This window comes from Sphaerodactylus townsendi, linkage group LG08, assembly GCF_021028975.2.
Source record: "Sphaerodactylus townsendi isolate TG3544 linkage group LG08, MPM_Stown_v2.3, whole genome shotgun sequence".
Taxonomy (NCBI): Eukaryota; Metazoa; Chordata; class Lepidosauria; order Squamata; family Sphaerodactylidae; genus Sphaerodactylus; species Sphaerodactylus townsendi.
In genome coordinates this window covers 63,215,177-63,241,252 of record NC_059432.1, presented here as the reverse complement: position 1 = coordinate 63,241,252, position 26,076 = coordinate 63,215,177, and the positions used below count along the sequence as shown (strand labels likewise).

The window sequence follows — 26,076 nt, the reverse complement described above, 5'->3', positions numbered from 1 at the left end:
GTTAATTGAATTGTTTATTGGAGTGAGTTTCTGGATCAGAACTGAGCATGCAGTGACTAGTATGCAGTGACTCGGCTCCTTGGTAGCACCAGATTCTGTTTGACTATCAAGCATAGTCATTTGCACTGACAAGCATGATCTAGAAGTCTTTGTCAAAGCTGTATCTATCTGCAATATGAAAAGGGAAATAAAGCTACAGGTATACATTTTTAAAATCACCAGTATGTCAAACATTCACAAAAGATTCTTCTTTTTTAGCCCCTCTAAATTGTTTATCCAGAAGATATTGCAACCTTCTCCAAACTTTTATAGGTGTCTCCTTTTGATACTGTTTCACCACCCTGTGTTTTCACATCTTGATTCATTCTCTGATCAGTGGGAGCGGTTATTGTTTTCCATCTGGAGCAGCCTCTGAAAATCAGACAGAGAACAGCAACAGTGCTCAGGCGGTAAGCCTGAGTGAGTTTCTGGATCGGAACTGAGCATGCAAACTGGATGCAAAGAAGATGTTGCAAGACCCATCTATTCCCCCCATGGTCACTTTCTGATCATTTGGAAGGTTCTCCAAGTGGTGTGAAGAGGCTTGCATTCAGTCACATCCTTTGAATTGGAGAGGATAATTATTACCAAAAATTATGTAAAAGTACAATGGTGAAAAATTAAGCAAAAGGCAAAAACTTCTAGAAATGTTAAAAAAAAATCTAGCTGAGCTAGGCTTGGGATATTTGTGGAGTTTTTTTCTTAGTTGGCTTTTCTAGTTGCCTTCAGTGAGTGGGTTACCTGGTTTTCCATTTTTTTTGCAGATTAATTAGTGATTTAGGGTAATATGGTGAATTTTTTCATTGCTTAGGTTTAGAGAGGTAGGCTTCCCTTCCTCTGATCTGAGATGCAGACGGGTGCCTCTCTACACAGACATTCTGGAAGGGCTATTTTTACTCCTAGTTACTAATTCTGGTTTGTTTAAAAAGCTGCTCCTGAAAACTGATGGTCATTTATGCCCCTTTAAACGTTATGCAGAGAGGATGGCTAGGGGCATCTTATTCAAGGACCCTATGTCTAATTCTCTTGAAACTTGAGGATTCACTATAAGAGAGTATATACTAGGTGTCCTGACATTTTGATTCCATTTAGTGGAAAGTGACTGCTCAGGAACATTTGTTTTCTTTGAGCTGAAAATGGGAAGGTGCAGGCATCCAATCTTAATGACAACCAAAGTGCCAGGTCTTTGTGATACAATATAGTTCCTGAGAATCCTTAAAACTGATTCCTTTCCTTTTCTCAATTATGATGCAGAATTAAAACGATAATTTTCCATTGCACGCCCTTCCTATATATCCCTTTATACTGGTAATGTTACAACATTTCTTTCACAAATTGTACCACAAAGCAATCTTCCAGGCAATTTGTTTATGATTTCTGAGTACCAACCCACAAGTGGAAAATACTTTAACCTTTCCATTACCCAGGGCTTTTTTCTTTCTCCATTTTATTCAATTTTCCACATAAATTACACAAACACTTTATAAAATGAGTACACAAAAAAAAGAAACCATCTGATAAGTGCATAACTTAAAAATGAATTGAAGAATGCATTCAAAAACTAACTGAAAATATTCTTTTCAGATAAATTGTCTGGTTGTCTGTGGGTTCCATTAGATTTTAAATGGCAGTGATGCTTAGGTAAAAAGTAACTGAAAACTATATACTAGATATCTTTATATATATATTTTGAGTTTGCTATAAGAAGTGCTTAAATTAATCACAAGCTTTTCCTCAACACAATAAAAAGAAAATTGTGGAGTTGCTGGTCAGGAAATAGAAAGTGTTTTTCTTCCTGTACAACGCTGACTTCTTGAGCAAAAGTAAATAAAATATTGAACAATATCACAAATGATACCAAAATAATCCATCAAGTGAAACTGCATTACCCCTGCAAAAATGCCACGGATACCTCAGAGTTATTAAAACACAAGTTGTTTGATGTGGTAGCTAGGGAAACTCTGCACAACCTTCACACAATGGCTTGCAAGGCAGTGTTTACATTCAACTATATCTCCTGTTTCATTCCTTCAACATGGAAAAAATGCCCAAAATTAAAAATAAGTGATGAGTTCTTGATTGTTTGGAGAATCTACATGTCTTTTGAGGCAACAGGCCTCCATTGAAAATGCCTCAGTTGTCACAGACGCTTCCAACACTTCATCCACATTGGAATAGTTGTTTTGCTCAAAAACGATTAGTCTAAAAACATATATATGATAGAACAATTTCTTTGTTGTCAGTAAACTCAATGGTATGAAAAGTGTCTCATGGAACTATCTGGAAAATACCATGTCAGATTGTTTTCTCCCTAAAAGAGTCTTTTAGAACCCTACGTTATTGTCCCTGGTCTGGCCTTAGAATGGTGAAAAAAATAACCAGAATAAAAGCAATGACTTTTATTAAAATAGTCTCACAGGTCACTCTATGGGTACTGAGCCTACTCTTCGATGCATAGAGCACTAGGCTTTGTCTGGTTGCTGGTTCATTCCCTTCATGGGAATCATATCTTCTTTCAGTGGTGTTGAATCAGGCCAGCTCTCTGTCACACGGCTGTTCAGGCACAGCCAACTTTGGGGTTTCACTCACAAGCAGAAGCTACAGAAGTGACGCTGGTGATCTTAGAAGTGTCATCTGACCACGGCTGAAGGTTCTGAAGGGCAAAGAGGGATGAATTGTGAACACAGATGGGGTCCGCTTGGAGGGGCTGGTTGATGGTTTTCTGAAAGGCCTCTTGCTGTAGTTGCATGAGAATGCGGTTGGCTTGCTGTCGCTCTGCTTCCCGCTCCTCTGCAGTTTGTCTCCTGGGAGAAAAAGGCATGTTTTATATGATATTTTGGCAAATACAACTAGAACTCTCAATGTCTAATCTTTTTAAAAAATTCTTCATTCCGATACATCACAAATATATCTCATCGCTAACTGTAAAGTGACTGCTTCTCACAAAAGCAGCTAAACCAGATGACCCACAGACAAAGAAGGGACTTACAGGAATACAGCAAGAGTCCTGGAGAAGCTGGCCAGTGGTCTATTTAGTCCAATAACATGTTTTAGTCCAATAACAATTTTTGGACAAAACAATGACTGCAAGGAGGTAGGCAAGGGGGGGGGTTCCCGGGTTCAACCTCCCCCATTACATGTCTGAAGCTCCGCCCCCGTTTGAGGTTTTTTGTATTTTTAGTGTTTTCCAGTTTTTGGCCTGTAGGGGGTACAGCTTGTAGGCTAGCAGCACCAAACTTTCAGAGATTTGTTGGGAGACTCTTTTGATGATACCACCCAGGTTTGGTGAGGTTTGGTCCATGGAGTCCAAAGTTATGGACTCCCAAATGGGGTGCCCCATCACCCGTTGTTTCCAATGGGAGCTAATAGAAGATGGGGGCTACACCTTTGAGGGTCCATAACTTTGGACCTCCTGAACCAAACTTCATCAAACCTGGGTGGTATCATCAGGAGAGTCTCCCAAAGATACCCTGAAAGTTTGGTGGTGCTAGCTTAACAATGGCACTCCTGAAAGCAGGCACTCCCCAAATTTCCCCAGTTTCTCCTTTTAAATCCACCCCCTTCGGCATGGACTTAAAGGGGGTATCTGAGGTCCTCAGTTGAAACATTGAAAGTTGTGCTGTTTCAGGTTGGGGGATAATCCACCCCAAAACAGCATCACTTTCAATGCTGTTTTAACTGGGGACCACAGACTCTCCCTTTAAGGTGGATTTAAAAGGAGAATCTGGGCTCCCTAGTTTAAACACCATTGAAAGTGATGCTGTTTGGGGATGGATTCCAGCATCACAGAGGCTGCCCATGGGAACGCAAATCTGAGTGGGTGCAAAACTCAGATTTTGCACCCGGCTCCATTTTCCCTAGCTACGCCTCTGCCTGGAGGGGAGGGCAGAAGGAACTGCTGGCTGCCAGCTGGGAGCCCAGCTGGTAGGGGGCGGGGCAGGGGAGTCTGCCGTCCCCGGCCTTGGAGAGCTGCTTTTATAAGCACTGAGGCCAAGGGGTGGGGCTTGGGGAGGCATGGCCATGCCCCAGGGGCAGGTGGGAGAGTGGCCCCACCCCCCGAACCCATCCCATAAAAAATCTATACCTATGTCACTGAATGACTGCTACTTTCCCAGGAGAGCCAACAGACATGGCATAGAGACCATGCTCTTCTGATGCTGCCTCTTAGTTTTGGTAATCAGAGATTTGCTGCTTTTGTACCTGGAGGTTTTCTTTAGTTATTGTGGCTAGTAGCCTTTAGTGGACCTACCTATCCTCCATGAATCTGTCAAATTCCCTCTGAAAGCCATGTATGCTCATGACTATTGCCAGTGCAGGGGTGTGGCGGGGGTGTTCCAGGGCGGGGGCAGGTGGGGATGTGGCAGGGACACGGGGCGCACGCATGCCTCGGGCACAGTTCCCCCTCGCTCCAGCCCTGGGTACCCTGTTGGGGGAAAAAGCACTTCACCCCAGGAAATCATGCAAACATTCCCCCTTTGCAGGGTGAATACTGGACTTGCATTCTGTGAATGCCCAAAAGCTAAGATACAGCCACCTTGCCAGGCACTCAAACAGTTAAAAAACAGTTTTCTTTCAGCTTTCAGTCTACAAAAGTTAGCAAGGATATCTATTTGTATGTACTGACAATGCTGGCTAGAAGAACAAAATTACTCTGGCCAGATATACCCATAGGTTGCATGTATTTAATGAAGCTACCAGAATTTTCCATTAAGAGCTCATGAGTGGTCTGTGGGCTACTTGGAGAATCTCCATCGTTCAGTGGGAGACATGCCATGTAGGAAACACATAGGAGGAGGTGTGAGCACAAGGAGAAGGAAACCAGATGGAGGAGAAAGGGGGAAATGTATGAAGAGAGAGTGAACAAGAAATCGGCCTGTGTTATAAGTATATTCTGTTCAGTCATTTGAGCACACAAAGCTGCCTTATGCAGAATCAGAGCCCTGGTCTATATTGTCTGCTCTGGCTCTTCAAGATCTCCAGTGAAACTTTTTCTATCACTATTTATTCCCTGATTTGTTTAAATGGAGTTCCCAGGGATTGAACCTGAGATGTTTTGCTTGCCAAGCAGATGATCTGCCACGGAGTCAAAGGATGTCAAGGTCTCCCCTATTCACTCCAATGCAAGACTAAAAATTTTCCACAAAGGCCACCAGAATAAGAAAAGAAGAGTTTGGATTTATACCCTGCCCTTTTCTCTTGTGAGGAGACTCAAAGGGGCTTACAAACTCCTTTCCCTTCCTCTCCCCACAACAGACATCTTGTGAGGTAGGTAGAGCTGAGAGAGTTCTGAGAGAACTGTGACTAGTACAAGGTTACCTAGCAGGCTTCATGTGTAGGAGCAGGGAAACAAATCCATTACTCCAGATTAGAGTCCACCTCTCTTAACCACTACTCGACACTGGCTCAGAAAAGGGAGAGGGTCTATATTAAATCTACATCCAGTTTCCAGTTATGTCTAGTAAAACAATTTTCTCAGGGTATAATTTTTTAGGAAGAGTCATCTTCATTCTGAGTTCACCTTTTCAAATAAATATGGTACACTGAAAATGTGGGGGCCCAGATGAATCTTTATTTACTGTCAAAAAGGGGTAATCACCACATGAGTCAGTAATAACCTGGGGCTTGAACAGTGATTACCTTTACCTTTACAGGGGGTATGTCTTAGACCTAGGGAGACATGATTACATTTTGATGCCTATTTTATTTTTCTTTGCTCAAATGCTGTTAGCCAATTGGTGCTTAACAGTACACTTCTTTTTTTTTTGTAGCCCATTAAAAAGTTTTTACCTAAATCTAATTTTAAGGCACGGACTTCTAATGGTCTCCCTTCCCTTTAATTGGAGCTTTAGATGAACTAATCAGATTAAAAATGGGTAATATAACACTTCAGGTGTTTAAGCAAACAAGTGTCTAAAATGTTCCAATCAACATGCTTTTGAAACAGCCCCCAACTTTTCTGTTTCCCCCTATCTTCTTGTAATTGTAAGGCTTGTCAATTTTCTTTTCCAAAAGGATCTGGCCCACTGCTTTCTATGCTGTTCTCTGGAATCCTCATGGAACCAATGATTTCTACCAAACATCTCAACAAATTCCATGTCCTGCTCCTTCTTCATTCAGGCTTGCAAAGGAAGAGAAAAGGGAAACTAAAGCACCAGCAGGAAGATTAACATCTATTCTACTTGTATCCTGCTGAGATGGCAGGCCTGCTACTCCCCTCCTCCATTTTATCATTATAACAGCCCTGTGCTACAGGCTCAAAAGTGAGAGACCACAGTAGTGAGCTTCCCAGCAGAGTGGGAATTCAAAGATGGGCCTCCCTGTTGCTAATCCAGCACTTGTGCCCTCTGGGCCTAAAACTCTCTGGGACCTGCCACTAGCTCATTCTCCATATTAAAAACACAACAAATGAACAAAACTCTCGGTCTTTAGATTGAGCCGCTCTGATCAGTTGACAGGGTTGTTCCGTTATTGATCACCTCCTGGCTCCTTCCTCTTCTCTTCATAACAAATTGTTTTGAGAATCAGTTTATAATGAAATTACAGAAGGATCCTTTTTATTATCTTTATTGCTATTGATCTCCTTACAGTGCCTCAGCTCATAAACAATTAGAGTTTTAGTAATCATATAAAACACTGCCTGCAGCGTTAGTTCAGTTTGGCGGGCTTGCTCAGTGTGAGAAAGTTCTCAGTCACTAAGAACAAAAGGCGGGGACATGAAATTGACAGGGTGACTTCACAGCGTGTATTTTTAGCTGTCTAAATACAAGCAAATTATCCATTCTGATCTCAAAACTTGGCCGATCTTCAAAAGAACTTCAGCCAGGAAGGCTTTTCTTCATGGAGGGTGCCCCATCCTCAAAGATTTATCTTCAATAATGCTGAAAAACTGGCAGTTGCTGTTTAAAACCTTTCTCCCAGTCCTAAAAACGTTTGCTTTCTATGAAAGGTGCTTGAACTGGATATGCATCTAATGCGGCTATACCTGATCTAGCCAAAAAAGCCCCGTATATTCAACCCGGGCAGGGAAAATTTGAGGGTTCCAGTCAGTGGTCATAAAAAGAGATAGGTCTGTTTCAGGTTGCCCTGTAAGTTTATTTTTACATTTTATTTCATTTTTCAATTTGTATTCCTCCCTCCCTCGCAGGGCTCAATTTCCTTGTGTTCCCAGGTCTATAAATTTATGATTACAGGCCCAGGCCCTTGTAAAAGGCTCCCATTGAAGTCAGTGAGCAGTTGAAAATGCTTAAGTACAGTTGGATTGTGCCCCCAACTACATTTATCAGTCTAAAATCTCATGCTGCCATTTGTTCACTGATAATCATTGCCAGCCAAAATAAGGGATGCATATTTTCCATGAACACTGGCACAGGGTCTGCTGAATTATAATAATAATTTTAAAAAACCAGACTGGTGCTGCTGGCCTCTAAACCATCTATTTTCTTGTAATTGTATTGTTTGCCATACTGTTGTTGTAGCTGCTCCAAGCAACCATGGGAAGAAATTGAAGAGGCTCGTTAAATAAGGAAATCAGGGGATTGTTTTCTGGAAACTTGTCCTGTGTCAACAGAAAGCCAAGGTAAGACACATAGCTGTTGCCACACCTTCCCCATAGTTTTGCTGGCAGATTGTTAGTTACACAGAGAAGCAGACTCGCTGATTAAAAATACAGTTAAATGCTTATTAGGGAACTACATTTCAGACAGGAAAGCTGAGAAACAGTGGTAGCCTTAGCTACCTCACTAACTAGGGAAGGAGGGAGAAGAGACTTCTGGGGAAAAATTAGATCTGAGATTATCAGTCTAAGATCAGGCAAGAGGTGGCCCAAAGGCAGTGGTAGGATTCAGCAGGTTCCCACCACTTTGGCAGAACCGTTTGTTAAAATGGAGCTTGTAAACAACCAGTTGTTAAATTATTTGAATCTCACCACTGCCTAAAGGGGTGGAAGGGTCTCTAACCTTACAGCCCCTTCTATCTGACAAATTGCCTGTTCCCTGCTAGGTTTTCTTCTCAGTTTCTTTGAAGGCTGGAAATTGTTATTTCCAATACCCTTTCTCAAAGTCTACAAGATTCATCTTCTTACACAGGGCCAGGGGAGTAGAAGAAGAAGAAGAAGAAGAGTTTGGATTTATATCCCCCCTTTCTCTCCTGCAGGAGACTCAAAGGGGCTGACAATCTCCTTGTCCTTTCCCCCTCACAACAAACACCCTGTGAGGTGGGTGGGGCTGAGAGAGCTCCGAAAAGCTGTGACTAGCCCAAGGTCACCCAGCTGGCGTGTGTGGGAGTGCACAGACTAATCTGAATTCCTCAGATAAGTCTCCACAACTCAAGCGGCAGAGCTGGGAATCAAACCTGGTTCCTCCAGATCAGAGTTCACCTGCTCTTAGCCACTGCTCTTAGCCACTACGCCACTGCTGCTCCCTCTTATAAGTGATGCTTATCTGGGAGGCTTTCTCCCAGTGATGCTTATCTGGGAGGCTTTCTCCTTCAGGTCAGTCCCTGTCCCAATGATCTCCGGTATTGACTGTATGGGCCCAGTGTGGGATGTTGTGGAGAATTTGGGCATTCTGCTAGTGTAGCAGAAACCAAGCACACCAGCAGAAGCCCTGCTGAAATTGCTAGTTGTCATTTAAAAATGGGCCTTGGGGTTTGGGGGATTTCAATGTTCATGTCGACTCAGCCTCATCTACTCAAGCAGCGGACCTGGTATCTTCCATCGTAGCACTGGAACGCTCTGGTTAATGCAGACCCCACACACCAAGCCAGACACACACTGGACTTTATCTTTGGGATGGAGATAAATGTAGACTTACTTGCCTCTGAAGAGTGCTATAGTCTGACCACTTTGTCCTGAAGGCCCAAGGGAAGATTGCTGCCCCATTCTGTATAGGCGATGGGCTTATTTAAGCCCACCCGTGGAGACTTATGGATCCACTTGGTTTCTGGAATGCCCTGCGGGAGCCCAGACCCAATGGTGGTTCCCTTGATGAGCTGGTTGTGAACTGGAATGTCTGGTTCTTCCAAGCCATTGAGGAGATTGCTCCCCAATGTTCTATCTATTCTTGTGTTTGCCAGGCTCCCTGGTATACTAGGGAGTTGCAGGTGATCAAGCAGGAACTGAGACATCTAGAATGAGGTTGGTGGTATACTCACAATGAAACTGCAAGAACATCTTACAGGATGTTTATGAAATCCTGTTAGATGGCAGTAAAGGCCACAAGAAACAATTCTATGCAGCTTTCATTGTGTCCACTAGCTCTCACCAAGCACACTTGTTTAAGGCAATTTGGTCTTTGACATCCCTTCCTATGGGATCACAAAATGTTAGCAATTTGCCTACTGGCTATGAGGTTTTTGCTAGCTTTTTGTGAATAAAGTCTTGACATTCTGCCATGATTTCCTGTTGGCACTTGATACAGTAAAGGAACTGGAAGCCGCTCAGATGTCTTTACCAGGCCAGGCAGTTGACCCCCATCCGTCCCATACAGATCTGGGAGCAGTGATCCATGTGATGGTCACCTCCAGGCTAGATTGTGGTAACTCACTCTGTGCTGGCCTATCCTTGATACTGCTCTGGAAACTACAGCTCTTCCAGAATGACGCCACAAGAGAATTCCCTGGGATACCCGTACCACATTAGACCCATGCTGTACTAGCTGCAATGCCTGTCAGTTGAATTCTAGACCATTTTCAAGGTTCTGGTACTCACTTTTAAGGCCTTGAGTGGTCTAGGACTGTCATATCATTGGGACCACATCTCACCATATCTCCCACAGAGGACCCTTCAGTCCTCTGATGGCAATCTACTGGAGGTCCCTGGCCCCAGGGACATTTGGCTGAGTTCCATCACAGCTAGGGCCTTTTCTGTCCTGGCTTGCATTTGGTGGAACTCACTCCTGGTAGACATCAGGGCCTTGCAGGATATAAATCAATTCTACAGGGACCGTAAGACCAAAATGTTCCACCAGGCATACAACTGATGAAGCTGGTCTTAAACAAGAGCATCTTGGCTTCTGACTTTACACCCCCTCCTCTCTCACCCATTATTTCTATGAATATGGCGAGTGTGAGAACATATTTTATTTATTTATTTATTGGTTGGGTTTATATACCGCCCTCCCCCGGAGGGCTCAGGGCGGTGAACAAAATATGAAATAGAGCTCATACATCAGATTAAAATTCAATAAATATCAGTTAATTGGCTCTAATAAAATAAACCCCACCCCATTAAAATGCAGCATTATTATATGTGGGTAACTATGGTTAAATCGCCATCTGCGTATTTATTATGTATTGGAGGATTTTAAATTCTTAATATATTACTTGTAATTTTATTGTTGTTTTTAAACATGTGTCTCAGCTGCCAGGAGCCTCCAGCCAGGGAGGGTGGGATATTAAATCAAACAAACAAACAACCAAAAAAATTAAATAAATAATAGATGTTCAAATTTGTCTCCAGGTAAGGAGTTGGTGAACACATCTGCAATCATTTCTTCTATAAACAGTACTGCAAATTGACAAACCCATCTTCATACTGTTTCTCATGTGAGGGTGCTTTACATCCATATGCTTTGTTCTGGAGTTCATCTTCTCCATCTGTGCAAGCTTTACACATTCTTGATTGTCTTCAAAAAGTTTATTGGTTTGGGTTCATGTATACCAAAGTCCTGCACCAGTGGCAGTAACCATTTAAGTCATTTGCCTGCCTCAGCTGCAGACACATATTCAGCTTCAGTCAACGATACAGGTGAACTTTCTGGCTTTCTGTTGCTCCAACTGATTGCTCCACTTCCATAAAAACCAGGTGTCCATTGGCTGACTTTCTGTTTTGTGTACTTCGTGCCCAGTTTGCATTCAAGTATAATACCACCTTGAGATTCTTGCTTTTTGGTGACTTTAGTTTCAGATGAGTAGCACCATGTAGATACGTGGCAGGACTCTTGACTGCATTCGAGTCTCTTGAATTCAGTGACTCAATCTTTCTGTATAACATCCCCATGGTTGCTTCTAGATCAGAATGTGTTAGCATGTCTATGTATAAAAATTTCCCAGTTGTTTCTCTGCAGCATTTGTTGTCAGGTAGAACTTCACTGCTTCCTTCCTGATTCAAGTAATTTGTTTCCATAGGAGTTCTGACTGGTTTAGCATCTTTCATATTCATACAGACCAGGAATTCCAAGATTTTCTCTTTTGGATAAAAAGATCACTCCCATCTTCTCCCCTTTCTGTTGTGTTCCAATGTAATAGTGGATATTTCCAAGTTGTTTTACATCCATTTCTTGATTCAAATGTTGGACTATGTCATCATAGTTCAAAGTATATAATCAAATCATCCACATATGTTAAATTTTAAGCCCATTTGTAGCCTCTGTACAGGCAAGGTTCTGCTTTGCCTTGTCCAGTCCTTCTTTGGTAAGCATTGGATTAAATCTCTCATTCCAGATCTAGCAGCTTGTTTTAGTCAATGGTTGCTCTTTTGCAGCTTCCACATGAGCTGCTCACATTTATGTTGCTCAAATCCTGGCAGCTTTTCCATGTAGACTTCTTCCTTTATTACCCCATGTAGAAAGGCATTATTTACATCTAGATGGTCCAATTGCAATGCATAAAGGTAGTCCCACCACTGGTGCAAAGGCTTCATTGTGATCCTCTCCAAATTTCTGAGGGCAGCCTTTAGCAACAAGTCTTGCTTTGTATATTTCTACTTCCCCTTGTGCAACATGCTTGTTTTATATCAATTTGCATCCTACTGCCTTCTTTCTGGGCAATAGTTCTACAAGTATCCATGTTTTATTATGAACCAGTGATTCAATATCTCTTTCTGTAGCTTTTCTCCACACTTCTGCTTCTCTGACAGGCATTCTTGCAATGTCTTTCCTTGTGGAGGACTCTGAAACAATTGCTGCCTTTCAGAGATAAGCAAATCTCAAAGATGGTTTTCTACCTTTGATAATTACTGAGCATCTCACTCATGCATCCCCTTCTGGCTGCAAAACTCTGCTGATACTTTATGTATGCTGACCATGGTGCTCTGGTCTGCAGGTTCTTCAAGCACACTGTCTATATTACTGAGATAGACTGTGTCTGGAAGTTGTGCTTGACTTTGTTCTGCTTTCTCCTTTTCATCAATGTAGATCACTTTACATATTTTGATTACATCTCTTTCTGGCTTGAAGATTCTGTGAACTCTGCATTTCAGTGCAAAGCCTGCAAAAATCCCTTCTTTGGCTGTAAAATCCATCTTTGAGTGCTTTTCCTTTGACATATGCTTTTGAAGAAAACACTCTCAAATAATTCATGCTAGGTTTGTGCCCAAACCACATTTTAAATGTTGTGGTACTTGTGTCCTTTGTAGATAGTCTGTTTCACAGGTAAGTTGCTTTATTAACAGTTTTTGCCCAATATTTTTCTGGCAATTTTGCTTCACGAAGCATGCATCTAGTCATCTCAGTGAATGATTTTTGCCTTAGCAAATGATTTTTGCCTTTAACCTCTCCATTCGTTTGAGGCCTAAATAGACAGACACCCCAAAGACTCTTCTCATACTCAACACATTCTTCTCTGTTATCTGTGTGTATTGCCATTGGGATTCTTTGAAATCTGTTACTAACTAGTGCAATATAACTTAAGCCTTAAATTTGCCCAGTACTTGGCTTTACTGTCTAATGAAGTATGTCACAGTATATCTGGAAAAATAAAAGTTAGTAAATATTTGTTCCCAGACGGAGCTGGCATTTTAAAAGGCCCACTGACATCACTGCACATTCTGGACTCTACTTTTGCTCAGGAGTTTTGAGGATTCTGGACTCTACTTTTGCTCAGGACTTTTGTAAACTTGGTCTCACACACTTTGCTTTCATTCAAATTTTACATTTCTGTTCCTGGGGACACTTTACAATTTGTATGTTCTTAGTTAAATTGGATTTCAACTGCTTAATTGCATTAACATCTCTACATTAGTGCAACTATGCCATAAATTTATGTACCGTCTATGAACAGCTGGAGTTGATCTCCTCTATGTTTTATGACCCTTTGTATGAATGCTTTCATTCGCAAAATGACTCATTCCTTCCTAGCACCTTCAGACTTCCTTGGCTGTTTCAAGATCCATATTTTCATAAGAAAGTAATCAGAAATAGCTGAAATTGTAATATATCTGGCTTGGTCATTTTTCTCATCCCACAGTGCTTGGAAGTCTTTTTGGGTGGGTCTATCCAAAAAGATTATGCTCCATAATTTCTATTGTGAATGGGGGCTTTAATCCTGACATGTCATGTTCCTTAATGCCACAATGTAGGGATCTCCTTGGGATCTCCACAATGTAATCTCCTTGGGAGATGGTCATCTTTGTATTTGTCCACTAGCTCTTCTAAGCTTTGGGTCAAACTTTACTTTAATCAGTATAGCTAAATTTGGGTCCTTAACCAATGTTGACAGATTGCTGGTTGCAGAGAAGCAGCAGACTCACAATTTCAAGTTAAAGTTAAATGTTTACTCAGGATCTACATTTCAGATAGAAAAGTTGAGAGACAGGGATAGCCTTCAGCTACCACATTGCCTAGGGAAAGAGGAAGAAGATGCCTCCAAGAAGGACCCCTATCTATCTGACCACTTGCCTGGCTTCTGACAGGTCTTTTTCTCAGTTCCTTTGCATGCTAGACACTGTTATTTCCAACAAGTTTTGGGAATCTTTGCTACGAGGATATTGCTTTTATCAGTTAAGGACTTCACATGACTTCTGAAAAGGGCATTTTAGCTGTTTAAAGGTGTGGTAACTACCGTGTTTCCCCCAAAATAAGACAGGGTCTTATATTAATTTTTGCACCAAAAGATGCATTAGGGCTTATTTTCGGGGTAGGGCTTATTTTAGAGGAAATTCAGTACCTTCACAGTTCATTAATTGGCAGCCCCGTTGCTTCCCTGTCACGTGTGATGCAAGCTGCATTCTCATTGGCAGGGAGCACACTGCTGGATCACACCATTCTGATCTGTAACTTCTGTTAGGGCTTATTTTTGGAGCAGGGTTTATATTTTAAGCCTCCTCCAAAAATCATGAAAAATCATGATAGGGCTTATTTTTGGGGTAGGTCTTATTTTTGGGGAAACACAGTATTTGCCACTCACAGTGCAATTTTAAACAAACTTGGTGGTGTGCTGTGAAGTTGCAACTGACTTATGGCCACCCCATTAGGGTTGTTAAGGTAAGAGACTAACATAGGTGGCTTGCCATTGCCTGCTTGGCCCAGGACCTTTTTGATAATCTTTTGATGATCTTTGGATGAGAACCTACTTAGTTTCCAAGACCTGACAAGAGTGGGCTAGCCAGGGCCATCCAGGTCACAGCAAACAAACACACCATTCTAAGTCCACTGAAGTCACTGCTTAGGAAGGGACTGTTAAGCACTGTGCAGTCCCATTGATTAACACTGAATGAATTAAAACCCGTAACTCATCCACAGTGATTCTTGAATTTTAAAAGGGCTTAACTGTGGCAGGATCAATGTACACATGGGATGGGGGGGGGGAGCACTGGACGATTATAAGGCACTCTTCCCAGTCATTCTCTCAACTAACAAAAAGGATGGCATGAATAATGCACACCTTTTCTTCCCACCACAAATCTACTGGTGATGCATATTTAATATTGTTTTGACTTAGTAGAGAAATGCAACGCAGCCTCCTTTTTTATAATTAGTGGTAACAGATTATTAATTTCAGTCTGGGGCCTTGTGCTCAGTTAGCACCACTTGGCGGGCAAAAGGAGCCATTTGTCAAACCAGAGAGCAGTGGAGTCCAGCCAGCTGCCTTGCAGAAGAAAGCCAGCCAGCCAGCCTGGCTTCCCAGTCCAATTTGTTTCAAAACTGCAGCCGAAAGAGAACAGCTTAGTTACAGTTCTGGGGTGAGGGGACAATCTGGGTTGCCTTAATTGCAATGCAAATACAAAAGACCTCTCCAGTGTTTTAGGTGAGGGGTGCCACTCTAGCTGCTCTGGGGCACCTGAAAAGGGTGCAAAAAGGACAGTGTTTCCCCTTAAACACGAAGAGGGCAATCGCAATCCTAAACAATAACAGTAGCTTCCAACAGTAACAGTGACATCCTAAGCAGAGTTCTATGTCTGTGGAAGTCAATGAGCTTAGAAGAGAGAAACTCCGCCTAGAATTGCACTGTAAATCCCATTGAAATTGACTGAACTATCATTAGCTGCAACCAAGATCCTCCAAACTTTTCACTGGAGTCTGAGGTGCCACAAGCTCAACAACACAATCCTATGCCACAATCACACCCAGCTAAACCTACTGGAATGAAATCAAGTGGGTTCAGACTGGAGTAACTACTTAGGACTGTGATGCTAGTGCTATTTTTGATTACAATAAATTAACAGCCCTCAGGGTTGTCCACTAGTTACAGGAAAAATGCTCGGCCTACACTGTAGACGTTAAAGGGACAAGACATTCCCCTGCTCCAGGCCTGTTGGCAACCCTAACAGCACTTACTGTGGGAATTACTCCTATATCTGAATCCCTGAGTAAATCGTAGGGATAGCTTCAGACTAAAGGAGACCCAGCCACATCTATTGTGGTCAATAAACCGGCTGTACCTGGAGTCCAGCCACCAAATTCATACTCAGACCCTGCTAGGTGGGTCAGTTGCCTTACCCAGTGAAACAAACCAGCTCTTCTCCCCATACATGGCAGTTTGAAGCTACTGAATTAAACTGGGGGAGGGTTGATGGAGATTTCCACATTTCATGTGGAGGGCAGGAAAATCTAACGAACTGTCTGAAATCAGGAATATAGATTTCCACCCCCTCACTCCAATAATGCCATCAGCAACAGATGTCCTATATCCTCACCAATTTTAAATTCTTTTTTTTACATATGTTATGAGGCATGCCTTTTTAAATTATTTTTTAATTCAGCATTTTAACTTGTGCAGAGTCCCCTAAGGGGAGATTCAAATCCTTGCTGTCTCTTCTTGCAATAATTGCTGCCCTGAACCTCTTGTGGCTCCAGCAAAGAGGGTTCTTCTGGGAAGCAGTTTCCCCTCTCCTGTCTTCTAAGCTGGAATGCAAATTCCAGAAGTAGTCCTGTTCTTCCTCCATCAAGTCATTGGGGAGTTTAATCTGAACTAACAACGCCCCAAGGTTTTTCTTCTGATGGTGGATGTGTCTCAGGGCCCATCAAAACATACTTCAGAGGTAACTTAACACTAAAATCCTAGACACAAAGTGATTTTAAAGTGGAGGAAGAAGATACAAGAATTCATTACCTATTAGTGACCCAAAAAAGAATATTAGTTTAACTAATCCATTTCTAGGTCACCTTTCGCCCATGAATCTTCAAAGATGACTTACGAAACTTTGAAGTTTAAGCAGCATCATTTTTGAAAAACAACAACAACATCAAAGCAGTCAACAAAAAACATCATCCTACTAATGCCAAAGAAAAGGAATTACAAACTGCAGTGATTTATTTTCGTTCTGAATGATGAAAGCATCGATTAAAACTCTCTCACTATTGTGCCACAAACACAGTCTAGGAGGCATAACCTTTCCAACTGCTAAGATACTTTTGGGCTACCAGAAAAGCTGACATTCGGATGTCCAAGACAAGGAGTCCTGGGCATGTTTGGCCCCAGGTTGTTGAGTGGGGAAAGTGTTCTTAAGATTGTGCTACTAGACATCTTTATTAAGAAGCCAGTCTGAAAAGTGGTGTGTGGGGGAGGACCAGCTTTCATAGCCAAAACTTGGGAGACAGAGCTGACTTTTACACAGGCAAGCCAGGCTGCTCGCGGGACAGTCTATGGGATGACTTTTATGCGGGACAGTCTACACAGGAATGCCTGGGAGATTCGCTGCCTCCTCACACTGTAGCGCCATGTTCTGAATGGCATGGAAAGATATTAACCAGAAGAGAAAATGCCTGTTTTGATTTATACTTATTGACAAAAAACGTGTGTGTGTGTGTGTGTTGGAGATGGGTTGCACAACTAATGTCGGGGTTAAATGAATATTTGCACAATAGCTGTGCAATAATAACAATTGTCCAATAATTTTTGTGAAATAATTGTTGCACGATAATTGTGCAGTAACAATTGTGAAATATAATAATAATTGTGCAAATATTGATTTAACTTTGACCTAGACCCGGTCCATCTCACCATTAAAACATTGTCAGTGGCAGAAAGCATCATGATAAAAGAATGTGGTGTGTGTTCTTAAGGGCTGCTTGTTTGTTTAAAAGGCAAATCCCCAGAGAATCGGTTTCTATTTCAGTGCCAGGGCGACAATAATTCAGTGCTCGCCTTCCACCGTGGCTGTTGTAACCAGGGTTGCCAACAAGTCTGGTTTCCATTTGCCTTTAAAGTCTGGTGGGTCAGAAATGCAGTTGAGCCTTAAAAACCAACAAAGGCCTCTTCCGCACATGCAGAATAATGCACATTCAATCCACTTTCCCAATTGTTTGCAAGTGAATTTTGCTATTTCGCACAGTAAAATCCAGCTGCAAAGTGGATTGAAAGTGCATTATTCTGCATGTCCGGAAATGTATTTCAACCTAAGTTTTCCTAAACCAAAGTTCACTTCCTCAAGAAAACCTGTGCCGAAAGAAATGCCCATAGTCTTTAAGGTGGTGTGGTGGAATTTCTCCGCAGTCGACTAACACACTGGCAGTCGACTAACACACTGGAGTGAAGCTTCACCGCTGGAACACGGACACACACACACTTTGGAACAAGAATCTGAACGAGGACTAATCCCACCTTTAGAGGTGTTTGTTCCTATGGAATCTTTTTGTTTCTTTATTATCCACCCGCCGTCCCCCCTCCAAGTATTCAATCCAGTTTTATTTTGAAAACTTCAACCCGCATTCTTGGCCATTAAAAATCATCATTTTCCATCCCTGTCTTTTTAGGATTAAAACCTTCGAGGTCGCAAAGAGGAAATGAACAAGGGAGCGGAACTGTGCCTGGGGATCTTCCGCGTTGTTCGCCTATTCGGTGTAAACTGACTGTTCTCTTGCTGCCCTACAACCGCCCGCCGCTTTCCTTTGTAGGACCTTTGGACGCCTCCCGTGAACGCGGCACTAGGCTTGCTGGCCTCCCCAAACCTAGAGAAATGGCCAAACTCGCGTGCTCTCCGTGTGGGACTCTTTCTCTAAACCAGAGAGAAGCGCCCTTCGTCCTCCTGATTAATAAAAACCGTTCACACTCAGTCGATATTCAGACTCGCCCGCTCTCTTCGAAACGACGGCAATTCCCTTTTAGGGAAAGCTGCTTCGCCCCCTTCCCCAGGGGTCCCGTGGCAGGAAAATGCTCCCTCATCTCATCCTCCCATCGCTTACTCCAAAGTAGTCGTATCGAAGCCCTCTTGCTCGCAGATCCCCGAGGGGCTCGTGCTTTGTGGTGGGTATTTTCGTAGCGACACCCCCTCCCCGGGCCCTCTGTGTCCTTCCTTAGAGAACTGGGCGTCGGGATAGCCAGATCCAGAACCCTCTCCTCCGGACCCTTCGTGGAGGCCACCTGGCCGGCTGTTGCAGCAGGGAGGCCGGAGACTCAGCAGCCTGCAGAGCTGCTCTGACTCGGGTGCCCTTGAGGCCTATCCTGGCAAACAACGGCCTTCCCGCCCAGACGCCTCGCCCTCTTGGGCTCGGCAGGCCCAGTCCGGACCATCTGGGGCTCTCCCTCCCCCCCTCGGCCTCAACAGGAGGTTTCATCGTCGGCCACCCACTCAACCGGCTAAAGCTGCGTGGCCGCCGCCGCCGCCACTGGGCTTTCCAGGCAGAGATCTGGGGGCGGCGGCGCCCTCAAGGTGGGGGGCACCAGATTCTCGGGCTTTGGGTGCTCAGGAGCAGCTACACATGACTTATCCTCCCGGGGCAACCAAGGAAGCCGCAGCCCCCGAGGGGCGCTTCTAAATAGAGTGGGGTCAGGAGAAAAGAGGGGCCCAGAAAACGGCCTAAATGTCCACACGCAAACCGAGTCCGGCTTTCAGGGGGGCGAAGCTCAGAACGGAGGGCAGCCAGGCAGAGGCGGTGGGGTTTTCAAGGCTAGAGACGTGGGAGGTGGTTGTGGTTGGCCTTCGCCTGGCCCCTCTCACAACCCTGGCCTTATTCCTTGGAGGCCTCCCCTCTGTCTAGCCAGGGCCGGGGCTGAGGACGCGTGACTGGCCCAGGGTCACCCAGCGAGCTTCCGTGGCGCAAGTGGGGATTCCGACCCCTGGCCCGCCGCTCCCTCCGCTGGCTACGCGAAGAGCACAGGCGGCGCTGCGAAAACCCCCACTGCGCATTGAGGATGCACCAGGGATCAGGGCTACCCGAAAACAACCAACCACGCGGCAAAGCGGAAGGGCTGCGGAGCCGCCTCGACCTCCAACTGGGCCGCCTGCAGCTGAACTGCCCTCCGGCTCGGGAGTGTTCGGGCCAGCCTCCCAGGCTCCAGGTCCGCGCCAAGGCCCGGGCCTTTGTCGGGGAAGAGCGCGGCGTCTGGCAGGCCCAGATCAGCGGGGCTCCCCTCCCCTCCCCCGCCCAGCCGGCGCCCCGGGGGTGTCGCTCACCTCCACTTGGTCCGCCGGTTCTGGAACCAGGTCTTGACTTGGGCGTCGGTCATCTTGAGGGCCTTGGCCAGGGCGGCGCGCTCGGCCGAGGCCAGGTACTTCTGGCGGTGGAAGCGCTTCTCCAGCTCGCAGATCTGCAGGCGGGTGAAGGAGGTGCGCGGCTTCTTCTTCTTGGGGGGCGTCCGGTTCTGGTAGGGGTGACCTATACGGCGTGTTACAGTGAACGGTGAGAGGGCCACTGGAGGGGGAGACAGGGCAGGCGGGGGGAGGGGGCAAAGAAGCAAGCGGCGACATGATCAGGACCCATCCACAAGCGGCGGCAAGGAAGAGACACTCAGACCCGCCGACGACGCCCCCCCCCCCAGGGGCGGGCGAGGGGAGCCCGGGCGCCCACTGACCCCCACAGGCCCCCCCTGCGCAAGGAAAAGGCAGCGCGGCGGAGGCGCCTCCTCCAGCTGCTCCTTCAACTGCTGCTGCTGCCGCCTTCTCGCGGGGGCTTTTGCGCCAGACTCCTCCCGGCTCAACACCCACCCACCCACCCACCCACCCACCCCGTTATCGATCGGGCCACTCTCCGCACCCTGAAGCGGCCTCTGGCTATCGAAAGAGCTGCAGGGCCTCAAGTCCCCGCCTGCTCCCTGGGGCCAGCCCCAGAGGGCTCTACAGAGGAGCCGCCACCAGGCCCTGCAGCCGCCTGAAGCAGACCCAGATGCGCTGGGGCAACGCTGCTCGGTCTCCTTCGCAGGGGGCACCGATCACCGTCCTGCCCCCCAAAACCTCCCGGTTTCAGGCTGGCAGAGCACCGCCTTTGTTCCGATGCCGACCTTCTCGGGGCATGGAGTTTTTCTCCCACCCCCGGGACCCAAGGCCAGGAGAGCAGCAGGGGGGACAGCAGCCGGGCTTCAGCTAGAGCAGGCGGCAGCCCCATCCCGACGCTCCGGAGCCTCCGGTGGGGCACCTTTAGGGTGTCGGTTGTTCCTCGGCTAACCCGGCAGCTCCCAACAGGCAGGAGAGTCGCTCTTCCGGCCCGGGCAAGAGGCGCTTCCTGGGGGGTGAGCAAGGGAGGCTCACGCCTTGGGGGCCTGAGTGGTTCGCTCCCCCGCCCCCCGCATGAAGTTCACTCGCTCGCTCAGACTGGGGCCCTAAACAGACTGGCCTCTGGAAGGAAATCTCACTGAAGTCGGTGGGTGGGGGGGCTCCCTTCGAAGTCAAGATGTCAGGGCGGGTGGGGCTTTAAATCTTGGGTCGATGCCCTTCAGAGAGGAATTGGGATCGATTAGAAAACGCGTATTGCTGTTATTGATAGGAACCCCCTCGGAATTGGGTGGGATAATCCTAAATAAACATGCTTAGGATCAGGAGTTACTAGCTGTTTCCCTCTTACTTTACACACTGTACACATAACCTTATGGGATCGGTGATACCGGTGCCGTGTTTTTGGCACTTGCGTTGGTTTAAGAACAAAATATCCTCCTCTTATCTAACAGCGGCACCGATTGCTTTTTAATCCGGAAATCCTATGAAAAAAACAGTGCATCCTGGGCCTCCCCGGCTGTACGATAAGCGAATATATTAATGTATAACAGGCAGGGAGAAAGGGGAAATCTCTGGTCCCCACTGAGCTGATATTTTTAGCGTTAGCTCTGACTTATCTTTTTGTTATTGTTGATCTAATTTTAAATGATGAAATGTTAATTTCAAATCTTCTCAAATTGGGGGTTATCGGTCAAAATATTTATTCTCACTTCTGGGGATTTAAAAAATCGCAGAAAATAAATAAAGCAGAATTCTGAGACCTGGGGAGTTTCTCATACCAAAAAGCCTGATTTTCAGTTTCTTAACCGGCTTCCTGAGCCTTCAGTGTTTTGGGGGAGGGCGGTATATAAATCCAATAAACCTAAATCAAATCTATTTCAGCTCCTGTTTTCTATAAGATCAGGTAAGGGCAGCGGCAGCAAGGATTTAGGTGGGACGACGCCGAAGGAAAAAATAGGACCCAGTTTGGTTTGACTGTTTGTAATATTTTGTGGCTGTCCTACCAAAACCAGAATGTCTTCAGTTTTGTTTCCTTGAAGAAACGGCCGACAGGATAAGCGGGGAAAGAATAAGAATACAACCTTCGCTTCTACATAGGGGAAATTTTATCAAGCTGCGCTTTGGCACACCTGGCCTTCGATCCCCCATATTACTGCCATTTTTTCCCTCTCTTTCCAGGGGCGAAGGGCCGTAAGACCGAGGCAGGCCTCTAAGTATTCAAGAACGACCGAGGCTCCACAAAGTCCTCGTTTCCCCCGAAAATAGGACTGGGGTCGGCAAGGGGACTAGTTTTTCTTTTTTAAAAAATCTATCCAAGGCAGCAGTTTATGCCTCTGCAGCTAAATACTGAGTGCAGAGGAAGAGAGGTTACCCCGTAAGAAGGTTATTCTTGCAACCTGTGCAGGACTGAGGAAAGAGAGAGAAACAGACTTCCCAGAAACATGTTCATGTCTCTGCCTTCTCAGTTTCCCTTGTTGTTTATTGTTTTGATCCCCAGTTCTCAGTGATCTTCAAATCCCATTGAAATCGGGACCTGAAGCGTGCTCCTGTCAGTGTCCCAGGTTAAATCCAAAAGGCCTTTCAGGTCTAAACCTGCAAGATCAAGGACTCGATCTTGCTCTTTCTGCGGGGGGGGGGGGGGGGGATTCTGTCGGGCTGTTTATCTGCCCATCTATCTTGTTTTGGCGGCTCTGTAAACAGTCGTTTGAACTTTGCAAGCCCTTGGGAGATACGTAAGAGGCCAGGCCTGGGAACCTTATACCCTTCTCCCAGCCTAAAATAAAGGGGACTTTCTTGGTGCCGCTCGGGTTTCACTTTTTGAATTAAAATTGAAATTACATTACACAACGCTAAGACGTCACACGGGGAGGGAAATCCGGAGGCTGTTCTGAAAGGGATTACTGCGGTTTCTCTTCTAATGGATTTGCCACTAAACCATATATTGCCATTCACAATTGACTCCCATTTTCTATTGAATAAGAGAGGCGTTCCGCCATAGTATCCGGGTTGGAGGACCGAGGGAAGAAGGGGGCGGGGTGGAGAGGAGAGGAGGATTCTGTCCAGAGCTGCTGCTATTGATCGACCCCTCTCCTCCCGCCCAGCTTTTCATTATTTATATTGTAGATTAATGACTTAATACCGTCTGGCTGGGACAGCGTTTTGTGGGACTTAAATCTATCTGCATCGGATGTGTGTGTGTGTGTGTGTGTGTGTGTGTGTGTGTGTGTATAATTTACTTTTGGGACGGTGAATTTAAAAGAATACAGAGAGTCGACTGCATTTCTGGCTAAGTTGGGGTTATTTACTAGACAGATGGAGCACCCGTCCCTGTCCCTAAATCTATTGAGTCAACTCAGTCCTTTTCCTGCTAGTGATGATTATTGTGGCCATGAATGGTAACTTCCCTGATAAGACGTTTCATCCAAACAATGGACTTGGTTGCCCTAAAAAAGGCCGTCCCAAATAAAATGTGGAAGGGAAAGGGAATCCACGGGCTCCTTGACCTTCCATGAAGCCTTTGTTGCATCAGCGTCTTGGGCTGCTTTCAAACAAGTTTTTTTTCCATGAAAGGAGTATGCGATTTATTATGGGAGAAATGGGGGTGGGGTGGGGCGGGGTGGGGAATAATCCATTTACGTTCTGATTTATTAAACTATGATACAGTCCGGGGAGTACGAATCATCCAATTCTTTAACAAGTAACAAAGATTCCAGTTAACCAAGATTTATGAATGGTTACTCTGAAGGACCAGAATAAACGCTGGGTGAACAGCAGATAATTTGTGTTGCAAGACCATTGGAGGGAGGAATTTTTAATAGCTGGAGGGTGAGAAATCCTGTAAGTAGCAGCTAAATTTGAATTTAATGACAACAGTAACTTACAACATCGTCTACTGAGCAGCGATTAAACTTCCCTTCTGAGGGAAGATCCAGCTCTCCAAATGGCAGGGCTGAGTCGCTCTGGTGGGCCATAAATCTGTCCTCAGTCCGTCAGTGCTGTTTATAAATCAACCCAATCGATGCAATTAAACAGTTAGAAATGGTGCTCGGAGCTCGCTCGGGATCTGTTGCTACAGGGCAGCGAAGGGTCGCCCATAGAGAGGAGCCAGCAGAGAGAGCGAGAGGAAGAGCGAGAGAGCGAGCCGGATGGGGTCGGCGAAGCGCGCGGAGGGAGGGAGCCCCACTCACCTGTGAACCTGTCCTTGGTGTACCGCCTGTTGCTCTCCATCCAGGGGAACGTCAGCCCGGTGAGGTTGTTCACCGAGGGCACGGTGGGCATGCCGGTGGAGAGAGACTGGTGGACGCCGCCGGTGAGGGGTCTGTGCGCCGGCACCCGGATCACGCCCCCAGCCGAGTTGAGGTTATTCCCGTTCATGGCCCCGACCCCCAGGTTCACGTTATAAGAGCCCGCCAGCGAGGCCATGCTGCACGCGCCCCCGTTGTTGTAAGCCCCCGCCGAGGTGGAGGACACCCCGCTGCCGGCGGCGGAGCCGTAGTGGCCGGTCATGGGGTTGTAGGCGCTGCTCACCACGCATCCTCCCAGGCCGTAGTCCGCCGTGTCCTGCAGCCGGGCGCCGGAGATCATGCAGCTGCCTTGGTCCGGGTTGTTGAGGATCTGGTCGATTCCGAAGCTGATGGGCTCGGCGTGGCTCTGGTGCAGGTGGTGCGCCCCTAAGTGATCCATGCTGGGCCGAGAGCCACCCCGAGGAGGGTGGCTTCCCCCCCCCCTCTCCCTTTGCCTCCTCCCTATTCCAAACGGGAGAGTTTTTCAAAACACGCTCCGCTTTTCTGGTCTCGCTTCACTTGCTCCCGCCGAGGTAAAAGGGAGGCTGGAAGAGGCGGCAGGCGAGGCTGGGGGAGGGGTGGGGGGACGTGCGCGCCCGTGGGCTCCCTCTCTCGCCTCCCTGCAAGGGCATCAATCATGCTGGCCAAGAGCCTGGCGCTACTAGGCCCTGCTCCTCCATTGGCTGGAGCCCGCAGGAGCTGGATGAATGACAGCCGAGCGGAGAAAGAGAGAGGCGAAAAGGAGTTGCTCGCCCAGCCAAACCCGAGCGGGAGCCCCGGTGGACGGTCCAAAGTCAAGCCGTCCCGCGCCGCCGGGCAGCCAGAGCTAGTCGGCTGCGGTGACATTGACCAGCCACTCCTGGGCCTCTGGTCAATGTCCCTCCCCGGGGACAGGGAGTCGTGTGGATGCCGCCCCCCCCACCCGGGGCCATAAAGAGGCTCCTCTCCCTCCTCCCCAAGCACACACGCGTTGCTGGCGGGAAATGCTGGATCGTATCTTGCAGGCTCAACCCCCCCGCCCAGCCTGAAAGTCGGGACACGGCCTGCCGAGGGAAGCCGCGCTGCCACTTGGGGATGGGGCCAGGAGGATTTCCACTTCAGACGTTACTTCTCTTTCGGATGTTGTTGTTAGGCAATGGGGGCGGGGCGGGGTGAAGGCACCAGGAGGGGCCCTTCAGCTGAGGGGGGCTTTGCCAGATGGGTGCCTGTTAGAAAGGCTCGGTAGGGTTAACAGGTAGACATCCAAGGCTGTTTTCAGCAGTCTGGCTGTGTTGGGATTGAGCCCCGCCCTTCAAAGCCCCCCTGCCTGAAACATTTCCTCCTCCTCCTCCTCCTCCTCCTCCTCCTCCTCAGAAATGGTATTTGATTTTGACATTCCAGATTTTCGTATCGGAAAAACCTACCAAATTAAAAGTCTGATCATTTAGCGAGAACATCTGAATGAAAAATAGCAGGTGGAGGAGGGGCAGGGAGCATTTGATGGGGCTGGGAGTTTTCTCCCATCTCGGTTGAGTTTTCCCACCAGGAAATGAGAAATGTGCGCGGCCTTTACCCAGGGCGAGGAATCAGCCAGCGGGTCCCGAAGGCGTTGGTGTCGTTTTCAAAACAGGAGGTTCAGCGGATTTTCTTGGGGCTCTCCCGAGGCGTCTGTACCGAATATAGGATGTGGGATTTCCAGCTGCTGGCTGCGTCCTCCACGCACATTTCAGGTGTTTTGTTCTGTTGTCCCAATAGCAGGTGCGGATGACCCTTTCCAGGCCTTCCAAACGACTGGGTTTCGGCCCCCTTATGGGACGTGGAGAGACTAACGCGCTTCCCCTCCTTTCTGAGCCTGCAAGTTCAGGGATCGCCGCGGATCCCAAACGGCTTATCCTGGCCAGTGTCCGCCTTCTGCTTCCTGGGCCCTGTCTGAGACGCGCAAAGGGTCCCATTTACTCATCTCTTCTGCTCTGGGCTATTAATAGGACTGTGTTTTCAGCATTCAAACAGAAAGCTTGAGAGAGCGACATGGCCAAGAGTCAGGCTACCTTGACTCTCAGTATGCAGAGCCTGGCTGGGCCACGAGAAGCTCCAGGTCAACACCAGGGGCAAACAAAGAAGCAAAAAACACCCAGACAAAAATCTAGGGACGCTCTTGCTAATTTGGGTCTCTTTAGAAACATGCCCACT

General features: G+C 46.5%; 1 protein-coding gene across 2 annotated transcripts; it reads right to left on the bottom strand.

Annotated features, from left to right (window-relative positions):
• Window positions 1-620: 620 nt before the first annotated feature.
• TLX1 (T cell leukemia homeobox 1) lies at window positions 621-24,810 on the bottom strand. Of its 2 annotated transcripts, none has more exons than XM_048504915.1 (3): window positions 23,812-24,810; window positions 19,589-19,826; window positions 621-2,843 (listed from the first exon to the last, which is right to left on the bottom strand). In XM_048504915.1, the coding sequence occupies exons 1-3, from the start codon at window positions 24,305-24,307 to the stop codon at window positions 2,621-2,623; spliced, it is 957 nt and encodes a 318-aa protein (XP_048360872.1). In that variant the 5' UTR covers window positions 24,308-24,810; the 3' UTR covers window positions 621-2,620. The 2 variants fall into 2 exon arrangements, with proteins under 2 accessions (XP_048360872.1, XP_048360873.1); XM_048504916.1 differs by having other exon boundaries at window positions 19,589-19,790.
• Between the last annotated feature and the right edge of the window lie 1,266 nt (window positions 24,811-26,076).

What these genes read in the sequence shown, in the direction of transcription:
- TLX1 (XM_048504915.1), bottom strand. Translation starts at nt 24,307, where the DNA reads ATGGATCACTTAGGGGCGCACCACCTGCACCAGAGCCACGCCGAGCCC. An exon ending in CACCAAGGACAGGTTCACAG is followed by an intron (nt 19,827 to 23,811) that starts GTGAGTGGGGCT and finishes CTCCCCCTCCAG; the next exon opens with TGGCCCTCTCACCGTTCACT. An exon ending in AACCGGCGGACCAAGTGGAG is followed by an intron (nt 2,844 to 19,588) that starts GTGAGCGACACC and finishes TTTTTCTCCCAG; the next exon opens with GAGACAAACTGCAGAGGAGC.